This window comes from Protopterus annectens, chromosome 4.part1 (genome assembly GCF_019279795.1).
Source record: "Protopterus annectens isolate FY-2018-M chromosome 4.part1, PAN1.0, whole genome shotgun sequence".
In the NCBI taxonomy this organism is placed as follows: domain Eukaryota; kingdom Metazoa; phylum Chordata; order Ceratodontiformes; family Protopteridae; genus Protopterus; species Protopterus annectens.
The window spans coordinates 453,730,384-453,748,670 of NC_056734.1; the positions used below are offsets into that span (position 1 = coordinate 453,730,384).

At 36.8% G+C, this 18,287-nt stretch overlaps 1 protein-coding gene across 2 annotated transcripts in view; it reads left to right on the forward strand.

Annotated features, from left to right (window-relative positions):
- LOC122800916 (dual oxidase 1-like) overlaps nucleotides 1–18,287 on the forward strand; it is a 250,375-nt gene that overhangs the window by 123,300 nt on the left and 108,788 nt on the right. For both annotated transcript variants that reach the window (XM_044070274.1, XM_044070275.1), the window contains exons 15-18: nucleotides 564–701; nucleotides 6,321–6,434; nucleotides 6,894–7,096; nucleotides 11,583–11,768. In XM_044070274.1, the coding sequence (XP_043926209.1) occupies nucleotides 564–701; nucleotides 6,321–6,434; nucleotides 6,894–7,096; nucleotides 11,583–11,768 (641 nt within the window). The remainder of the gene's footprint in view (nucleotides 1–563; nucleotides 702–6,320; nucleotides 6,435–6,893; nucleotides 7,097–11,582; nucleotides 11,769–18,287) is intronic.

An 18,287-nucleotide genomic window follows, 5' to 3' on the forward strand; every position in this document is an offset into this window, starting at 1 on the left:
GCAAGTTTACTCTGGGATTAACCAGTATGGCCCTCTTGCAGAAAGGTGGTTCAGCATGAGAGAGGGCACTGGCAAAGAATGAATGGTCAGTGCTCTTGGGATTTCCATGGCATCTATGTATTCTGGTCAGCTGATATGAAATGTCAAATGGGCAAACATCCCACATACTTCATAACAAAAACTGTAGTCTTGACCAGAAGCTTGTGAAGCTGTAATCATGAGATCTGATTCAGATCTCAGTAGTATTTAGTTCCTATAAGCTTTCGATTAAACAATTTGACTGTATTTTGTAATGCACTGCATTGGATGCAGTCATGGTAAAATAAGGAATTATGGAAAACAATGTAGTATACCTTTATCTGATTATGAAGAAGTTAACTGGAAACATTACTCCCTCTTACAATAACATTATGTTCTTTAGCTGATGGTGATAGTAGTATCTTAGCATCTTTTCTCCTGTCTTTGTATGACATAGTTTCCTCATTGATGTATTGTAGTTATTGAAAATGTTTTATCTGCTGAATCTTATGATGTTGGCAATCTCATTTTCTTGTGTTCTACAGGTGATCGTTGTGAGCAGCCCAAACAGCTAACAGAGAGCGACCTTGAGCCCTGCACACCCATCTCGACCATGAACTACTTTGAGGGCAGTTCAGCAGGCTTTGGCATCATCCTTGTGATCCTTATCCTTTTACCGATATGTAAGGAAAAGCTTTACATTTGTGAAACACAACAGATGGCTTTCCTTTCCTTCTATTTGTTAACATTACAGCTTGCAGTGACATTTGATCAGATCAGAACTTTCAAGGTTCCACAGTTAACTTTTCACGTATGTTTTTATTAAGCTGTCATGTCTCTTTTTGAGCACCATCTTCATCCTTTTGGTTCTTCACTGAATGTTTTGTATAAGAAAATCCTAATAGAGACTTGTGCACTGCTCATACGAAGTGTCACTGCTGATTTAACTGCAACTGTATGTCTACAATTCTTTATTTTAATTTGTTAACTGGGTGGATAGGCTGGTCCCAAGACCCTTTTAAGCAAACAACAGTGCCAAAAAGGCAAGGCAATATACCTAAACATTGTACTAGAATATAATAACAGGACATAATACAGGAACATTATATCTGATATGTATAATATACAGCTGTTGCTTTCAAAAAAATAAACAACATAAGTAGAATAGTAAACATGCAATAATATGCCGTACAATATTATGCACAAGGACAAGGAATATGTTTGTAGACTTATACGTACATAATACTACAATAACTTGCATGTGACCGGATAAATTGAGGATCTGAGTTCCAGAACGTTTGGATGCTCCCAGAGTGCAGTTGAGCATCTGTCGAAAGCAACAACAGGTGACCAAATTAGTATTTTGTGTATGTATATATATATATATATATATATATATATATATATATATATATATATATATATATATATATATATATATATATATATATATATATATAAATATAAAAGAATATATATATATATATATGAATGTACATATATACATCTATGTAAATATATATATATATATATATATATATATATGTGTGTGTGTGTGCGTATATATATTTATATATCCTTTCCTAATGGTGTTAAACAATTAAAACACTAGAGTGGAACACTCATCAACCCAGCCTGAAGCACATTTTGCCTCAACACTGCCAAAACAATCCTGCACCACTGCAACCTTTCCTAATGGTATTAAACAATTAAAACGCCAGAGCGGAACACTCATCTACCCAGCCTGAAGCACATCTTGCCTCCTCAACACTACCAAAACAATCCTTTGCAACTGCAACCTTTCGTAATGTATGTTCATATCTCCACTTAATTACAGCATTTACTGTGTATGTATCCAGCACCTAGCCCATCACTGAACCTTAAACCTACCCTCCTGCTGCACTATTTGTACCTTTCCATCTATCCTTACTGTTCTCCACAACCTCTGCTGCACTATGTCCACCTTTCCATCTACGCTTTTACTGGTCTGTTCCCTCTTTTAACCTACCTGTTCCCCCTCCCTGTCATTACTCTCCTTACAAAAAAAACTGTTGTTTCTCTCACGCATCTCTACTACTCAGGTTTTTCTAATGAATAGCCTTAGCTTCATTTTTACTGTTTCACTGATTGTTTTTCTTTTCTACTCAGCATGCTGAGATCTGGCCTAACCCGCTCCATTCTCCCTCACTACACTTGGGCTCACTCCGCTCCCTTACCATACCCCCATTCCTACCTGCCCCTGAATACATTACATTTATAGCTAACCTCCTTTTCTCCACCCTTCCAAGCACCTCCCCTTCCTCCCATTTTTCACCAATTACATTCCACACTATCATCTCCTTACCTATCACTACTCAATCACCAATCACCAATCCCACCTACCTAACCACTACACAAGGAATACCCCTCCCACTCATTTTATCCAGTCATGCATAAGTACTTCCCCTCAAACACACCATTACCCATCAATACTCCCTTCACCTGGGCAACACTTACTTCACCTCCCTCTTCTATTACCTTCTCCTCAAAGTAAACACACCTATTCTACTACATATCAACTCCTCTAAATTATCTCTCTAACTACTGTGACTACATAGTCTTTCTGTAAGTTCTGTGACATACTTTACTTTCCCATCTACGTCTTCACTTACCCTAAAACACTTCATCTTAAAGCTTCATACCCCAGCCTCTCATTCCCAATACTCATTCTCAGTAGCAGCCTCTAACTTCTCTAATACAAACTCCTCCCTTCCCAAAATCAAAACCCCCCTACACCCTGTCAAACCGCCTAGAAACCAAGCCAAAATCACCTCTCACTCTCTCCACCTCTCTCCTTCCTAACTATTCCCTCCAAACACTTTGTCAAGTTCAAGTGCAACCTATACCAAACACACACTCCTCAATAAGTAAACTTGTAATTTACTCTAACCACCTCACCTTGTACCCCCTTGTCAACCCTCCCCCTTCTTTTCACCCTGCTGAACTCCAAACTGCCATCTTCAAAATTAATGACCACAATACAGTAACTATAGCTGCAAAATATATATATATATATATATATATATATATATATATATATATATATACACACCTCCTGGTGACAACATTACCATATTAGATCTAATCCTCTCCTGGTTCACACATAATATAACCAATGAAACTACTCTCCTAGGAGACATAAACATCAACTGGCTTTCACTGACTGCTAACAACCCTTGCTCCAGCATTAACTTGCATGGCTTCTCACAACCAATGACCAGTTCAACCCATATGAATAAACCAACTGATTCTAGTTCTATCATAGATTAGATACTAGTTTCTCATCCACAAAAATACCACTACCCTGAATCTCTACCTGACTCATTAAATGACCACTCACCAATTAGAGCACAATGGATTCTCACCTCACCACTCCAGACCTCACAGATTTATAGAATGCTGTAAACTCTCCAGTTTCTACCCTGACACCTTTAATATCATTCTCTCCTCCATTAACTGGTCCTTTCTAACTTATCTACCTCTTGATGACACAGTGCAAAAATGTAACTCTCTTTTTAAACATTCTGAACTCCTTTGCCCCCTTCAAACGATTAGAATCTCTCAGCTTACCCTGGCTAACTCAAACAATGTGCTCTTTAATGCATAAAAGAGAAAATGCTTGGAAAATATGGTCTACAACAAAATCTCTTCCACATCTTCAAACCTATAAGAAACTTTGCAACCTTACCAAAAATGCATCATTAAAGACAAAAAAAATACAACAGACCCCAAACTTTATATTCTAGTAATCCAAAAAAAGTTCTGGAACTCCATCAATTAAATGCTACACTCAGGCAACCCCTGAACTTCAAACCCCCATCTAAATAATACTCCTCAAGAAACTGCATCGATATTTAAGTCCTACTTCATTGATAAACTTAAAGCATGCTCCTTCTCAGCTGATAACTTACCTCCACTCTTCCTTAAGATAGCAGCTAACTCATTAGCCTATCCTATTTCAGTTTTTATTAACCACTCTTTAAGTGAATCCACAGTACCCTCTGTCTGGAAAGAATTTTACACCCTACCCATTCACAAAGGAAGTAACTCCACAGAGCTATCTAACTATAGGCCAAAAGCTATTCTGTCCCCTCTCTCTAAATACTGGAAAAATGTGTACATAAACAAATCCTGGACTATCTTAGCCATGAAAACCTACTAATCTCTGCACAACATGGTTTCCTTCCCAACCTTAGTACAACTACAGCCCTCATTTCCTTTTCCAACACTATCTCACTAGCCAGAGACAATAAACTTATCTTCTGCCTCTTTTTAGACCTCTCCAAAGTTTTTGACACTGTCTCACATCCCTTACCAGATGACAAAGTGATTCTATTATACTCAGGACACTGCCTCTACATGCAACATTTTCTTTTAAATGAACTATCTGTTTTCCTATTGTATATATGAATGTATTCTGTAAACGTTTTTGACAAATTGCATTTGACACAGTCTGAGTCTGTGTATTTAATTGTACAAAACTGATCATCTACCTAACCCTTGTGATGTATAACCTTATGATGTAATGCTGTGTTTTTTTTCTTTTAATAAGCTGTGTACTCTCTACATTTGTTAGTGTGTTAAACTAATATATATGATTGTGGAGCTTTTGTCCCTGGGCATCTGCTTAAAAATGGTGCTAGCTCAGTTAGATTATCCCAGTCAACAAATGTCAAATAAATAAATATATCGATACATATATAAACATGCAAATATAGGCTCATAGGTAAATACTAGGCAATTAGTATGCAGACTATTACATGGCTAGCCAATAACCAGTGAAAAAAGGTGAGAATTATACCCTGTGTTTGTGTGTTTGTGAGGTAAACATCTTAACCATTATGCCAACCCACAGTGTGTGTGTGTACACACACACACACACACACACACACACACACACACACACACACACACACACACATTATGTAACTATATATTACATAACTACAGCTTGAATCTTAACTAGAGACATGAATGATATGTAGAATTATGAATCTTAACTAAAAAATCTAGAAATATAAATTATCAGTAGACTTATATACATCAGCATTGTACAAGTATTCATACACACAGGCTATGATAAAAAATACAAGTTCAACTTCAGCTTCAGTTTTATTAAGTTTTTTTTTTTTTTTATCAAAACACTGATCACAGAAGTAACAAAATAAATAAAACAAAACAGAATAAACACAGTTTGTGTAGAAGCACAGGTAAGCATTCGTCTGTTTACACATATAAGACACAATTGACTCCTATAGTGACCCTGTGAATAGTGGCCACCATCCAAGGAGTTTACTGTGCAAGCGGGAACAGACAGTTTAGAAATCACCAATCCACTTGTCTTTGGAATGTGGGAGAAAACAGGATCACCCACACAAAATCCAAGTAAACAGGGAGAACATGAATAGTCCACACAGAAGTTACCCTAGGTAAGAACTAAATTGGAGCTGAGTGCTATGAGGCAACAAGGCTAATGTACCACTGTACCACACGTAAAAACATGGCTTACTCCTAAGCTTAAGGAATAAAATTAAAATTCCAAAGAAATGACAGTCCAGGTCAAATTCCGCTTATCCACTTGGTGGTAGAAAGTAATATCCTATAATTCTTCAGTATGATACACCTTTGATTATATTGTTGTAAAATATCTAAAGCAGTTAACTTTTTCAATTAAAACTTTAAATTGTAACATATGCATACTTCTGTTAATGTAAATGTTATCAAGTAAGCCTTAGCTTTTGAAACCACAGATTAAATGGCATGAATCCTTCAGATTGAAGGAATCTATTCCAATAACACTTAATTATACTCTACTATTTTCTAAGTACCTTATGTAAAAACTACGGGCCTGATTCCAAAGGACTTGTTATCAGTGTAAGTCGCCACTTAACACCAAGAGCATGTCTTTTAGAATCTGTCCCCTGCTAGTAAGCCTGTTATAGATTGGCCTTACATCAAAGTCACTCATTTACACTGAGAACAAGTCTTTCACAATCAGGGCAGACTTACACTGAGAGCAACTCTTTTGGAATATGGCTCATTGTGAGCTTAGTTTTGTTTCTGTAAACAGTTGACTTGAAAAAACAAAATGCTTCTGCTGGAGAAGACTCACATGGTAAAGTTTTGAGGTAGATCTGCATTCTGGCTTCCTGTGGGATATAGCAGGAACAGGCATTATCATTTTATTGCCTTTTGTAGTAACAGACATTGAAGTGCTACACAGTACATCTATTCATACTTTTTTTGTTTGTTTTTTTTTACAGTGTGCTATATTGCTGCATACATTGTTTCTCATTACCACAAGAAAGACTTCAAGCAGCTTCAAAAGAAGCAGCAAGGTGCAACAAAAAATGCAAAGGATCTTAAAGGAATCAGAGGTATCAGAGAGTACAAGTCTAGTATATTAACCTTTACACTGACCAAAATGTTGCATAGAAATACAGAAAGGAGAGCTAATGTTTTTAGTTTCATGTTTTTTACAATGTTATTCCCAGTCAGAGATCCAGGTTACACTTGAAACCCACATAAATTATTTCCATTCATGTAGTTAAATATAAAATATATATTACTTCATCATTTAAGAGTGTACTTGCATATAGCAATGTGCAGTTGTAACAGATTAACCACATTTATCCAACAGTATGGTTAATCGCATCAGCTCTTTCTGTGAAAAACAAAGTTTGGTTAATATTACACAATACCTTTTTATCCCCCTTTATTTTGAACATAGTAATACTTGGATGACTAGAAATGCAAGCTGACAAGAAGGCAAGGAGCAGAAACTTACTGTGCTGATTTATTTTTATGTGGGCTAACAATTTTTTTTCACATTTTAGTTTCAGAATGGCAAGGGCCCAAGGAGAAAACTCGGGACATATGCCTTCAACTTGTTGATAAAAAGACAATCAAAGTACTGGACATCAGAAATACTCTGATACGCTCTATTAACTTGGGAAGCCATAGCAGCGTGAAAGTGGTTCAGTCCAACAACAAAGGACAAAAAGCTCTTTTACTTCACATTCCAAATGAATATGATCTGGTGAGCATATTCATATACAGCAATGATAATAATGTGAATACTTAGTTGCTTAATTTCACCATGAGTGGTTATTTTCTGTTTAGGATATGTATCTTACTGCTGATAAATTCTTGCAAGATTAAATACAGGCCTGCAGAAAAATGCATTAGACACTACTGACTGAAAACTAAAAGCTAGGTTTTGATAGCGATGTTATAACAATGAATTTTCTTCTAGCAGTAATGACTAGGTGACAGTAACTTGTGGATAATGAATTGTGCAGTGATTCACATCACTGTTTTTTAGTAATTGAGTTTCCATTTTATATAGGCTAATACTATGCAAACTACCCTTTAAGGCCATTTTAAACATAACCAATTATCCCATCTGAGAATCATACCTGGCATCCTGTGTCTTTAAGGTAAGCACTTTAACTATTAACCCAAACCCCAGTATCATGACTGGGATGCTACTGTGCAGTTTGTATGTCCTCCTTCTCAATGAGTATATTTTCACTGGGTGCTCCTGTTTCACCTCACATGCCTCATGATAAAGACTGGGTCTGTATTAGATCATCGAAATGGCTGAATTAGGTAAGTGTGTGATTGCGCCGACGCTCGGTTAGGGCGGTTGGGTGGTTGAGGTAGTTAGGGGTGGGGTAAGTGTGTGTGTGATGACAGATGTTTAGGTTAGGGGTGATGGACCTTAGGATTAGGGTCAGTGTACTGTAGTTTTTCACACACACACACACACACACATCAAATGAATACATTTACTGCAAAACACAGTTTCTGAGTCTGTAAAATATATAAAACATATATGTATATCAATCCGTGTTACTTACCACACACACACACACACACACACACACACACACATATTACTATTTGTAAAATCTACTTTCAATAAAACATTAAATCTCTGCAAGTACATCAACAGCACAAGAGATCAAAAACATACATAGTTGAACTGACATTGATTGCAAAACACAACCAAACTAATTAGTCTAATTTATGAATAGTTGCCACAAATAACAACAGAAAAACATCCAACCACTAACTTGCAACCATAAGCACTGTCTGCATAGTAGTAATGCTAGTTAATCATGTGTTAACTGTAACACCTAACCCTACCCCTACCCCTGCTTCTAACATATTAGGGTACTAAACACTCATACAGACAGACAGACAGACACACACACACACACACACACACACACACACATATACACACACACACACACACACACAACACACATCAACGTTTTGTTTGTAAGTGTATGTGTATGTGGAGAATGTATGGTAAGTATATGAAATTATGCTCACATATGAAAATAATACACGTTTTTGCATGCGTGTGCATAGTGTCAGTGTCATATGCTGTCTTCATATATTCAGATACTAAGAACTGGTTTTAGATAGGCCCATGCCCCAGAACTGATTTTAAATGACGGAGTAACTAAGTCAACAGCCATATTACACTATTCTGATTCTGGCTGTATCCCTCCATCATCTTCTTACAGCTCAGTGCACCTCCTCCATTGGATCACGGGTGCTGTAGAGTAGATTCATGATCCACAACACTGCAACACAACATTTATGAATTGCACCCTCTGATTTTTAGAGTTGGCCTGCAAATCCTTCATGACATGCATCTGTATCAAAAGTGCTTTTGAAATATAAAAATAATCACAATACATTTTTTCCAAATGTATAAGTTTCAGCTCTACACAGCTTATTTAACAGAGGCTTGAGCTTTGATGCTGGAATCTTTATTGCTCATTTTTCATTCTTCATTTCTTCTATGAGTAATGTGTGTATGTATTTTACTGAACTAAGTTAATTTTACTGCAGTCTAGGATCACAGTGTTTCTGAGAGAATGAGAGATACTTTCTTTGTTTCTTTGAGAAATGACATTGTCACACCAGTGCTAACTAAATGGTCATCCGGCAAAGGGGACAGTAAAAAGGGATTAATAACTACAATCTATCCAATGAGAATATAAAACTAAAGGTCTGGAGGAGTCAGAGAACCCCCATGGCAGATGTAGGGGGCTTGTACCCCTGAGAAAACTACTTAGGGTCTTCCTAGGTGTTTTCATGAGAAAGCAATTTACCTACAAGTACACACACATTTAAGTGATTTGTGTAACTTAGCTGCCATTTCTTTCATGTAGTTGCTGATGGGCATTTTAGTTTGTAGCAGTGTAGCTTTAGTCAGACATAACAGATGCATGCAAAATCACACAACACTACAGCAGGTTTGTAAGAGTATGGGAATGTGCATACCATGGCCTCTTGTCAGCACCAGTCAGTGCAAAGAGATTATGCAAGTTTTGTGGGTGCAGGTGAAGGAGAAAGGAATAAAAAGGATAGACAACATGGTGCCATGGCTGTCCTGCACTGCAAAGATTCTCCTCATACTTGGATAATATGAAAATGGAGTGGGAAGGATGCAACCAGCACATGTTTGTGTGTTCCGAGATCATTAGGGTAATGGAAACAGCATCTGTATCTGTATTTACATAACTCAGGCTGTATAAAGGAAGCACTGTAACATGAGTTATTATAGGGCTGTACAGATATCTTCCTATAAAATATGTAGGATTTCAGGGGGTTTGTTTTGTCAAACTTCATGGTGCAGCACTATAGAAACTGTGCTTGTATGTAACAGAGAAAGTGCAAATATTCTAATCAGCTTTTCCTCATTGTATTCATTTAGTTACAACTGCAAATTGTGAACTGTATTAGTCTCATCACCCACTGCTGTTTGCATTTTATTTACATGTCATTAGAGTTTTCTACTAGCTATTTAGTCAGTGAGTGAAATTAGTAGCCCTGTCTGGTATACACCTCTACTGCGCTGTACAGTAGGAAGTAAAGCTCTCACCTGTCTGCCAGGGGCAAAGCTATTCACAAGTAGCATATGATGTGGGTATCTGCTTTTTGCATGTGTTTTGTGGCACTATATCTGTCTCCAGATATTTGTATCTAAAGCCATGTATGTATGTATGCAGGCTTGTGTCATTTGTGTAACTATATATGTTATACTATATACATATGTATTATGTGAATGGGTCCTGTGTGCATTTACTGAATGGTTCATAGATACACAGGGCTTATACAGTAGCACTACAAACTTTACTACAGATGTTACATGGACAAATTCATGACTTCTGCACAACTGGAAGATCTCCATAACTGCACTGTAATGCAGTGGTAGATCTTAAGGATGGTCCATAGTATCCCTGTCTACAAATAGCACTAACAGTGCTAGTCATGATGTATTGCTCATTTGCATATCTCCCAAGCACCACCAGCAGGTTTGTACCACAGTATTGTATTTGCTCTTACAGCCATACTGTTATAACATCTAAGAGACATGTAGGCATTTTCATAGCTGTTTTCTGTGCAGAAGCCCTTTTCACCCTCCATATGTCTACATATCCTTAAAAAAGGTCTTGTTCTCATGACGATACATGATAACACAATTATATCAATAAAAATTACTAAGGGATGTTGGAGATGTAAGTTTTTATTAAAAACTAATTGGGAAGCCATGATCTGTAATGGTACAGAAACTATAAAATGCTTGTTGAAATATAGATATATGATATTCACTAATGTAGTGACCATGCTGTCTAATGGTATCAAATACAGTAATTCATGCTAACAGAGACCCTTCATTGTACCTGTGTATAGAAGATCTATCCTTTCCATTGGCCTTTGCAGATGGGATGTATGTCATATCAAAGTCAAATGCCAAAACACTAGTATGTAGTTGTCTTGGAATATAATTTAAACTAATCTAAAAAAACAGTAACGGAAGATAATTCTAATCTAGAAAATATTGTCTAATAACTGTTCTGCCTTAAGGTGAGATATTATATTAAGTTTTGTCTTATGAATGTACTGGTAGCTCTGGTCATTGTTAAGATCTCATAGGATTTTTAGGATCTGTGATGTAAAGGGATAAAGGCTTGACTGTGATGCAGGCAACCCTGGGTTTGACTAGCAGTCTAGGCTGTGGAGAATTTAATGATAGAGGGTGGAAGGAGTGGCCAGTGGTGGCTCAGTCCTCCCTGGTGGAGGGAGGTGGACTGTTATACCAGTACCAGTACTTACAATAGATAGGTGTACATAGCATATGGTATGTGGGCTAGACTTGTCTGCTTTCCCTGTCAAACCACATCCCTTTGGTGGCCTTCTTTGGATGAGCGCAAAAACACATACATTCACAATGGAAGGCATAGCAGACTATTACATCTGCAAACATATATGTTAGCCTTTGTTGGAAAGGTTTATGGCCAGGAAAAAAAAAAACAAGGCTGCCTGGATGATGACTACATCATAACATTGTTACAACACTGGCAACTAAATGGTTGGCAGCTATAGGGGATAGAAAAAAAGGACTAATGATACAGTCATTTAATAAAATCAATAACTGGTGCAGCCAACAAACTGGAGAGTGAAAACATGTTTTAATGTGCACTATGAATTGTGTTTAGGTATTGTTTTTCCAAGAAGAGAACCTGCGGGAAGATTTCATAAGGCAGCTGAGATCTTATCTGGATAGGAATGACCTACCTCTGGAAACTTCTGAAATGAGTGAGCAAGATATTTTAAAGAATGCAGTTACAAAGCAAGAGAGAAGCCAGCTCTTGGATACATTCTTCAGACACCTGTTTTCACAGGTAAGCTCTGTCTTGAGTAAAAATATGCAATATGTAGCTGGTCTGACAAAACACTGACTTTCTAACATTCTTTAGAAGTTTATTCCTACAGTTAATTGATGTTGGTCTTTATGTTGGTTTTGAGTTTTGCTGTAAAGACCAAATTCTTCCCTGTCAGCATTGTGATTACTATAATCCAGGTGTCATCTAACCTTCACTTCAACCCCAGAAGGGAGTTGGTGCCTATGCATGTGATATGGCCAGTTAGCCACAAGTTAGCCAAATTCCCACCAACATTTATCCTATATCATTCTTTTAAATGTTTGGACATTTATAAAACTTCCTACTATCCAGGTCTCCAGGTGTCTGGGTAACACTAAATGTGTTTGTACAACAAATGTTTACTCGTGATGTTTGGTGACACAGCTAATGCAGATATAACAGGAAAAGAAAATGTAGGTGACTGTGTTTTATACTCCAAAAGTTTGTATGAGGAATTCTTAATAAAAAAATTGCATTCACATGAAAAAATATTGTACTGCTTTTGCTGCACTAAGTACAGTTGTTGCTGCTTTTCCCCATATTATAACTTTGTGAGAAAAATAATAATAGTGATACAATTCTCCTTTCTCACTGACAGTATAATAAAGGTGACATCTGCCACAAAGGAATATAGGAATGATCTGATTTACCAAGCAGAACTATTCTGCAGTATTGCCCCACATTACAGACCCTCGGCATAAAGCCATATTCTTTGTTTGTGGTAAATGTGTTTTTGCATTTCTGTGGAATAATATGCAGATAACACCAGCTCTTTTAAACTTATATTATTAGAAGGCAGTGAAGACAGGGTCTGATCATCTGAGGTGAGATGGGAAGAAACTCTGAGTAATGTGGAGGGACAAAAACACAATGGCTGAAGAACAGATAAATATGTTTAATGTTGCTGGGGGAGAACAGGTGAAGGACAGTAGAAATCACAGCAAAGAAAACAGCTTAGGTCAGGAAAAAAGTGGTAGAGTTCTAACTGGCATGTAAACTAGGAGAAGGAAAAGCAAATGGTAAGTTAGAAATGGTGAAAATGTGATTTTGAACAGAGAAAATTTGAATTGCATGACCACAGCAGAGTAGAGATTTGCAGGAGTGGTTGGCTGGGTGTGTGGTGTTAAGGGGAGGGGAGAAGAGGACAGAAATGGAATGTGAGGGTTGCTAAACATGCCTTCAAAATCCGGCAAGACACTGGCAGGCGAAGAATGTACTTGATTTCATGAAAAAAATATATATAAAATGGAGAAGAAAAGAAGGAATGAAAAGCAATGAGGGGAAGAGAGAGAGATTATATTAGATTGGATAACCTGCATGAAGTATGAGTGAAACAAAAGTACAGAGGAAGGCATTTTGAAAGATTGATAATATTAAATAAAAAAGCTTCAGTGCAAGCATATTCAAACAGACAATCCAAAAAACACTCTAGTTGTGACTTCCAAGAACCAGTTCAAGTTTGTATCCAATGGAAATGTATTGCAAATAAATAAATAGATCACAAGAGTTACATGCTTTTGTTCTACTCTGTTAAGAACTTCATCAGAACTACATACACTAACTCCATTTTGTTTGAAATAACCAGTGTGATCACATGACAAATGAAAACCTCTTCAAGCCATTCTTAAAGAAACAGTCATCTCATAAATGCTAAAATTTCAGAACTTACTGGTTAAAATTCAAAACATATTAAAAAAATATTTAAAAAAAATTGTGACATTAAAATGCAACTGCAGTAAAAATTAAAATCATAAGTAGTCAGTTGTAAACAGTAGGTTATAAGTTTAGTGCCTTTAATTTTAAGACACTGTTAACAGAAAAATATTCATTTAAACCTGGTGTCTAAATGCATTTAATAACAAAAACTGCAAATGCATTTTACAGTATTCTAGCCTTTTTTGCCCAACTTCCACCTCTCTTAGAAATCTGCACCTTTTTAAGGTAAAAAACAAGAAATTTTAAAAGTTAGTACATACCTTTGAATGTTTACTTAGGGGATTTTTCTAAACCAGCAAGTTCTGATATTTTAGCTTTTTTTTAAGATGACTGTCTCTTTAAGAATGGCTTGGCAAGATTTTCTTTTGTCATGTGATTACACTGGTTATTTAAAGCAAAATGGAATAAGTGTATTAGTTTTTATGAAGTTCTTAATAGAGTAGAATGAAAGTGCTTAACTCTTGTGATTTATTTATTTGCCATACATTTCCACTAGATGCAGATTTAAACTGGTTCTTATGTGGCACAAACACAGCTTTTTTGGATTCTAGAAGACTGAGCTAACATTGAGAAAGAATTGTTTAGGGAAGGCAGATCATGGTCAAGGAGTGGGAACCTGTTAAATAAAATTGTTGAATAATTTTAATAAATTAAACTAATAATGATGATGATAATAATAATGTTTTCTTTAGATTATGAATCCAGAAAGCAAATCCAAAGAAAACTTCAGAGCACCTGCCCTAGATGTCTTATCTGAAAACTGGTGATACAAATCACCAGATAATCTAACTGCATGCTTACTCCCCATTAAAAATGAATATAAAACACAGTGTCATGCACTCGTATGATACTGACTATTAGTAAACTACTTTAGAATTTTAACCCTCTGTTCTCTGGCTTCCCCTATTTTAATAAGCTAGTCCCATGTACATCAAGAGAGGGGAATGGTGCAAATGTATACGTGCCTTTGCTCATACTATTATGATTCTGTACTTAACTAACAGTCAGCAGTCTGAATGTCTTCCACTATGACTCACTGAGTTGCAAACTGGTGAGTAACCAATTTGTTGAGCACAACTAATCAGGTATTACATAAATAAATAAAGTGTTTTTGTACCCTGCCATGTGAAGGGCAGGTCATCTCCCCATATCCTGTGATTTTACATATGGTATTTACCAACTCCATAATTGCAGAAACCTCCCAACCCAAAGGAATCACTGATGAAGCACAGTTGGCAAACCATACTGCCTGTTACTTTTAATGGAAAATGGCAGCTGAAGGTTTCAGTTTGTTGAGACAAACTCAGTCAGATACAACCTCATCCAGCAGTCAATGTGAGTGATAGTGCTCCAGATAAAGTGATACTGCTGTTAGCTACCATTGTAAATGACTGGATAATATACATAGACAGGTCTGCTTCTAAATTTCAAACTTTCAAAATGTCGACTTTCTTAAGGTCGAGACCATAAGATCGAAGTTTTGAAAGTTTGAAGTTTAAATGGAAAAAAAACAAAATCTTTTTTTATGTTTTTGCAGGGTGGCAAGCCCCCCCCCCCCGCACCCTCCACACCCCATGCTAATTAAATATACCAACTCTGAGATCACACTACATTGAGAAAAATGGTAAATATCCTGTTCTGTGCTGAATAGTGATCTCCATTTAAACGGTTCAAAGTTTCAAAACTTCTGTCTTATGGTCTCGACCATAAGAAAGTCAATGTTTTGAAAGTTTGAAATTTAGAAATAGACCCACACACACACACACACACACACACACATATATATATATATATATATATATATATATATATATATATACACATATGCATATACATATACATAAATATACACATACTGCTGTTGCTTCACAGCAAGAGGTTCCCTGGTTCAATTATCGGCGGGGGGGGGGGCTTCTGTGAGGAGTCTGTATGTCCTCCCTGTGTTCACGTGGGTCTCCTCCTGGTGCTCCAGTTTCCTTCCACATTCCAAATACATGCAGTAAGTGGATTGGACACTCTAAATATATGGTGCACACATCCTTACAAACATACAATTCTCATTGAAAAACAAACTAAATTCATGCTACAACAAAATTGCCAAATTTGCCACTAATACCAAATTCTCCACCCATCATTGTACTACACTGCAAGAACTCAGCTGGCTAGAATTCCCCCACCATCTATTATATCTACAACTTATCATCGCCCACAAACTTATCTATTTCCCTGATGCCTGTCCTTCCCTCACTAGTATACTGACCATCTACCACTCAAACTGGCAACTTAGATCTGAAAATAAACTACTACTAAATGTCGACAAACCTAAGCTTTCTGCTGGTCATATGTCATACTCCTTTTCTGTCTCTAAACTATGGAACAATCTTCCCCCTGCACTCAGAGCAATCACTAATCCTGTTACATTTAAAAACTCACTTAAATCTCATCTCACCACACAGTGGCTATATTCCTGTACCTCTACCAATAACCCTAAAATCTGACCCCTCAACTTACTATCTCTGTTTCCCCCTATACCACTCTGGCATATAATTCTACTTCTCTCCCTTGCTATGCTTTCTCTATTCTAACTGTCACTATTTCAGAATGTCAGCCTTTCTCGCTGCCTTTCACCTCTTGAGATCTCTTACTCACAATTCATTGTATAAAAATACGTAGTTGCTATGTCCCAAAATGTCTATTATTCCCTGTATTGTTTATAATGTTGATTATATATGATTACTGTACTGTCTTTAAAATTTCTGTCTGTTCAAACAACTGTAAAGCTTTTTCTCCACACATTATTATTACTGTACTGTTTCAAATTTTACTGTATATATAACTGTGGAGCTTTTCTCCCCAGGCCTCCACTGAAAATGGGTTTGTCAGGCCCAGTGGACTTTCCCAGTAATCAAATGCAATAAATAAATAAATAAATTAGCCATAGGTATGACTATAAATGCAAGTGTGTAGCGTGGATGAACTACGGCAGGGCAAGCCACGTGGTGATATAAATATTTTCTGTAGATGACCCCATGTGCAAAAATAGGAAAAAGGGGGTTATCGATGGATAGAGGGGTATATAGATTCACTGCAGGCACTTGCATCCCAAGCACTCAAAAAATACTGCCTAAAAGTGAGGGACTCAAGTGCCATGTAGCTAGTGTGAGCTGCTGTTCATGCTCAAAGTCGAATATGAGTTTGAATAAGCAGCCATGGGGAGAGAGTGAAAGGGGGATTTTAGGTTTAGGGAAAGGAAAGGGATTTTTAGGTTTGGGAGTGGGAAGGTAGGGTTAGGCAGAAGGAGGGGAGAGATGTTTTAAGGGTAGGAAGTAATTGGGGAGTTTAGGTTTAAGGAGGGAGGTTGGAAATTTAGGTTTAGGAGTGATTTGGGATTTTAGGGTTAGAGAGGGGGAGTGGAGTTTTAAGGTAAGGGAGTGAGGAGTCAAATTGGGAACTAGGTGGGAGTTTTAGGATTAGACTTTAGGTGCTGGTAGGGATATGTAGTTTTACAGGGTCGAGGAGTTTTAGGATTAGACTTTAGGTGCTGGTAGGGATATGTAGTTTTACAGGGTTGAGGAGTTTTAGGATTAGACTTTAGGTGCTGGTAGGGATATGTAGTTTTATGGGGTTGGGGAGTGCTATGTTAAAATAGGAAATTTATCAAGTGGGAACCAAAGGACTTGCTTTTTTGAGCAAGTAGCAATGAGCAGGTATGTTGGAAGCTTTTGGCATGCAAGCACCTATGGTAGACCCTATATCTACATCTAAATATATATATAAAATAGTTTGTCTAGGTAGTTAAATGAAACTGCTTGTCCCAAGCCTGACTTAAGTATTTCCTTGTATATCTGAACTCTCATTTATATGAACAAAACTGGTGTCCTCCAGAGCATTTGGCTAAGCATGGTTCCACTCTAAATTAAAGTAAAGATAACCAATAGCAAACTAGTAAAAAAACTACATAGGCAAAAAAAAAAAAAAAAAGAAAAAGACATGAACAAATATTTACTCCTATCCTGTGGTTTCATCTGATTGTCTATACATATTCATGCAGCATATATACAGTTACAGTTCCTGTTTTATCTGTATTCTGTTAGTCACAACTTCTAAACAATTTCCTTCAGTGAGACTATTTGACTGGCTAATCTGAGTTGATTTATCCAAAATGCAAAAAACACCAGTTTAACTTTACTCCATTAACATAACTGGAAATAAGTTTGTAAGGGCACATGTTAGAAAATTCAAATTTGCAAGGCAGGATGGTTGAAAGGAAACATTCTACGTTCCCAAAAATGTGTGAAAGGTGCCCATATCAACAGCATAGCCAGACAGTTACATTTTTACTCACAGTTTCATACTGTTGCTACCTACCTTTCTTTTTCTTTTTGTTTTGTTCTTTTTAAGACTGCTTTTTTCCAAATTTTGCTTATTATACATGCACAATCCTAGCTCTAACCAGTTTTTGTACTTTTGTATGTTGTGAGCATTACCTAGTCAGCTGCAGACACATCCTGACCTCAGTATGCCAGAATACCTCTGGGATAATCACAAGTATGCTATATAATGTGCTGTTATTCCAGCACCAGACACTGATACAGAGTTTGATAGATTTGTAGCAAGAGGTGTTCTGACAGTCTGTGAACTGTTGCAATTCCTGTTTTCAGCAGTCATGACTAGGTTGTTTTCTATTTAAGTTTTGCAGCCTTATTCATTTTTTTCTAGTAGTGCATGTTTGTCATAATCTAGTACTTTTTTAATAGCTACTTTCTTTTTCATATTACCTCC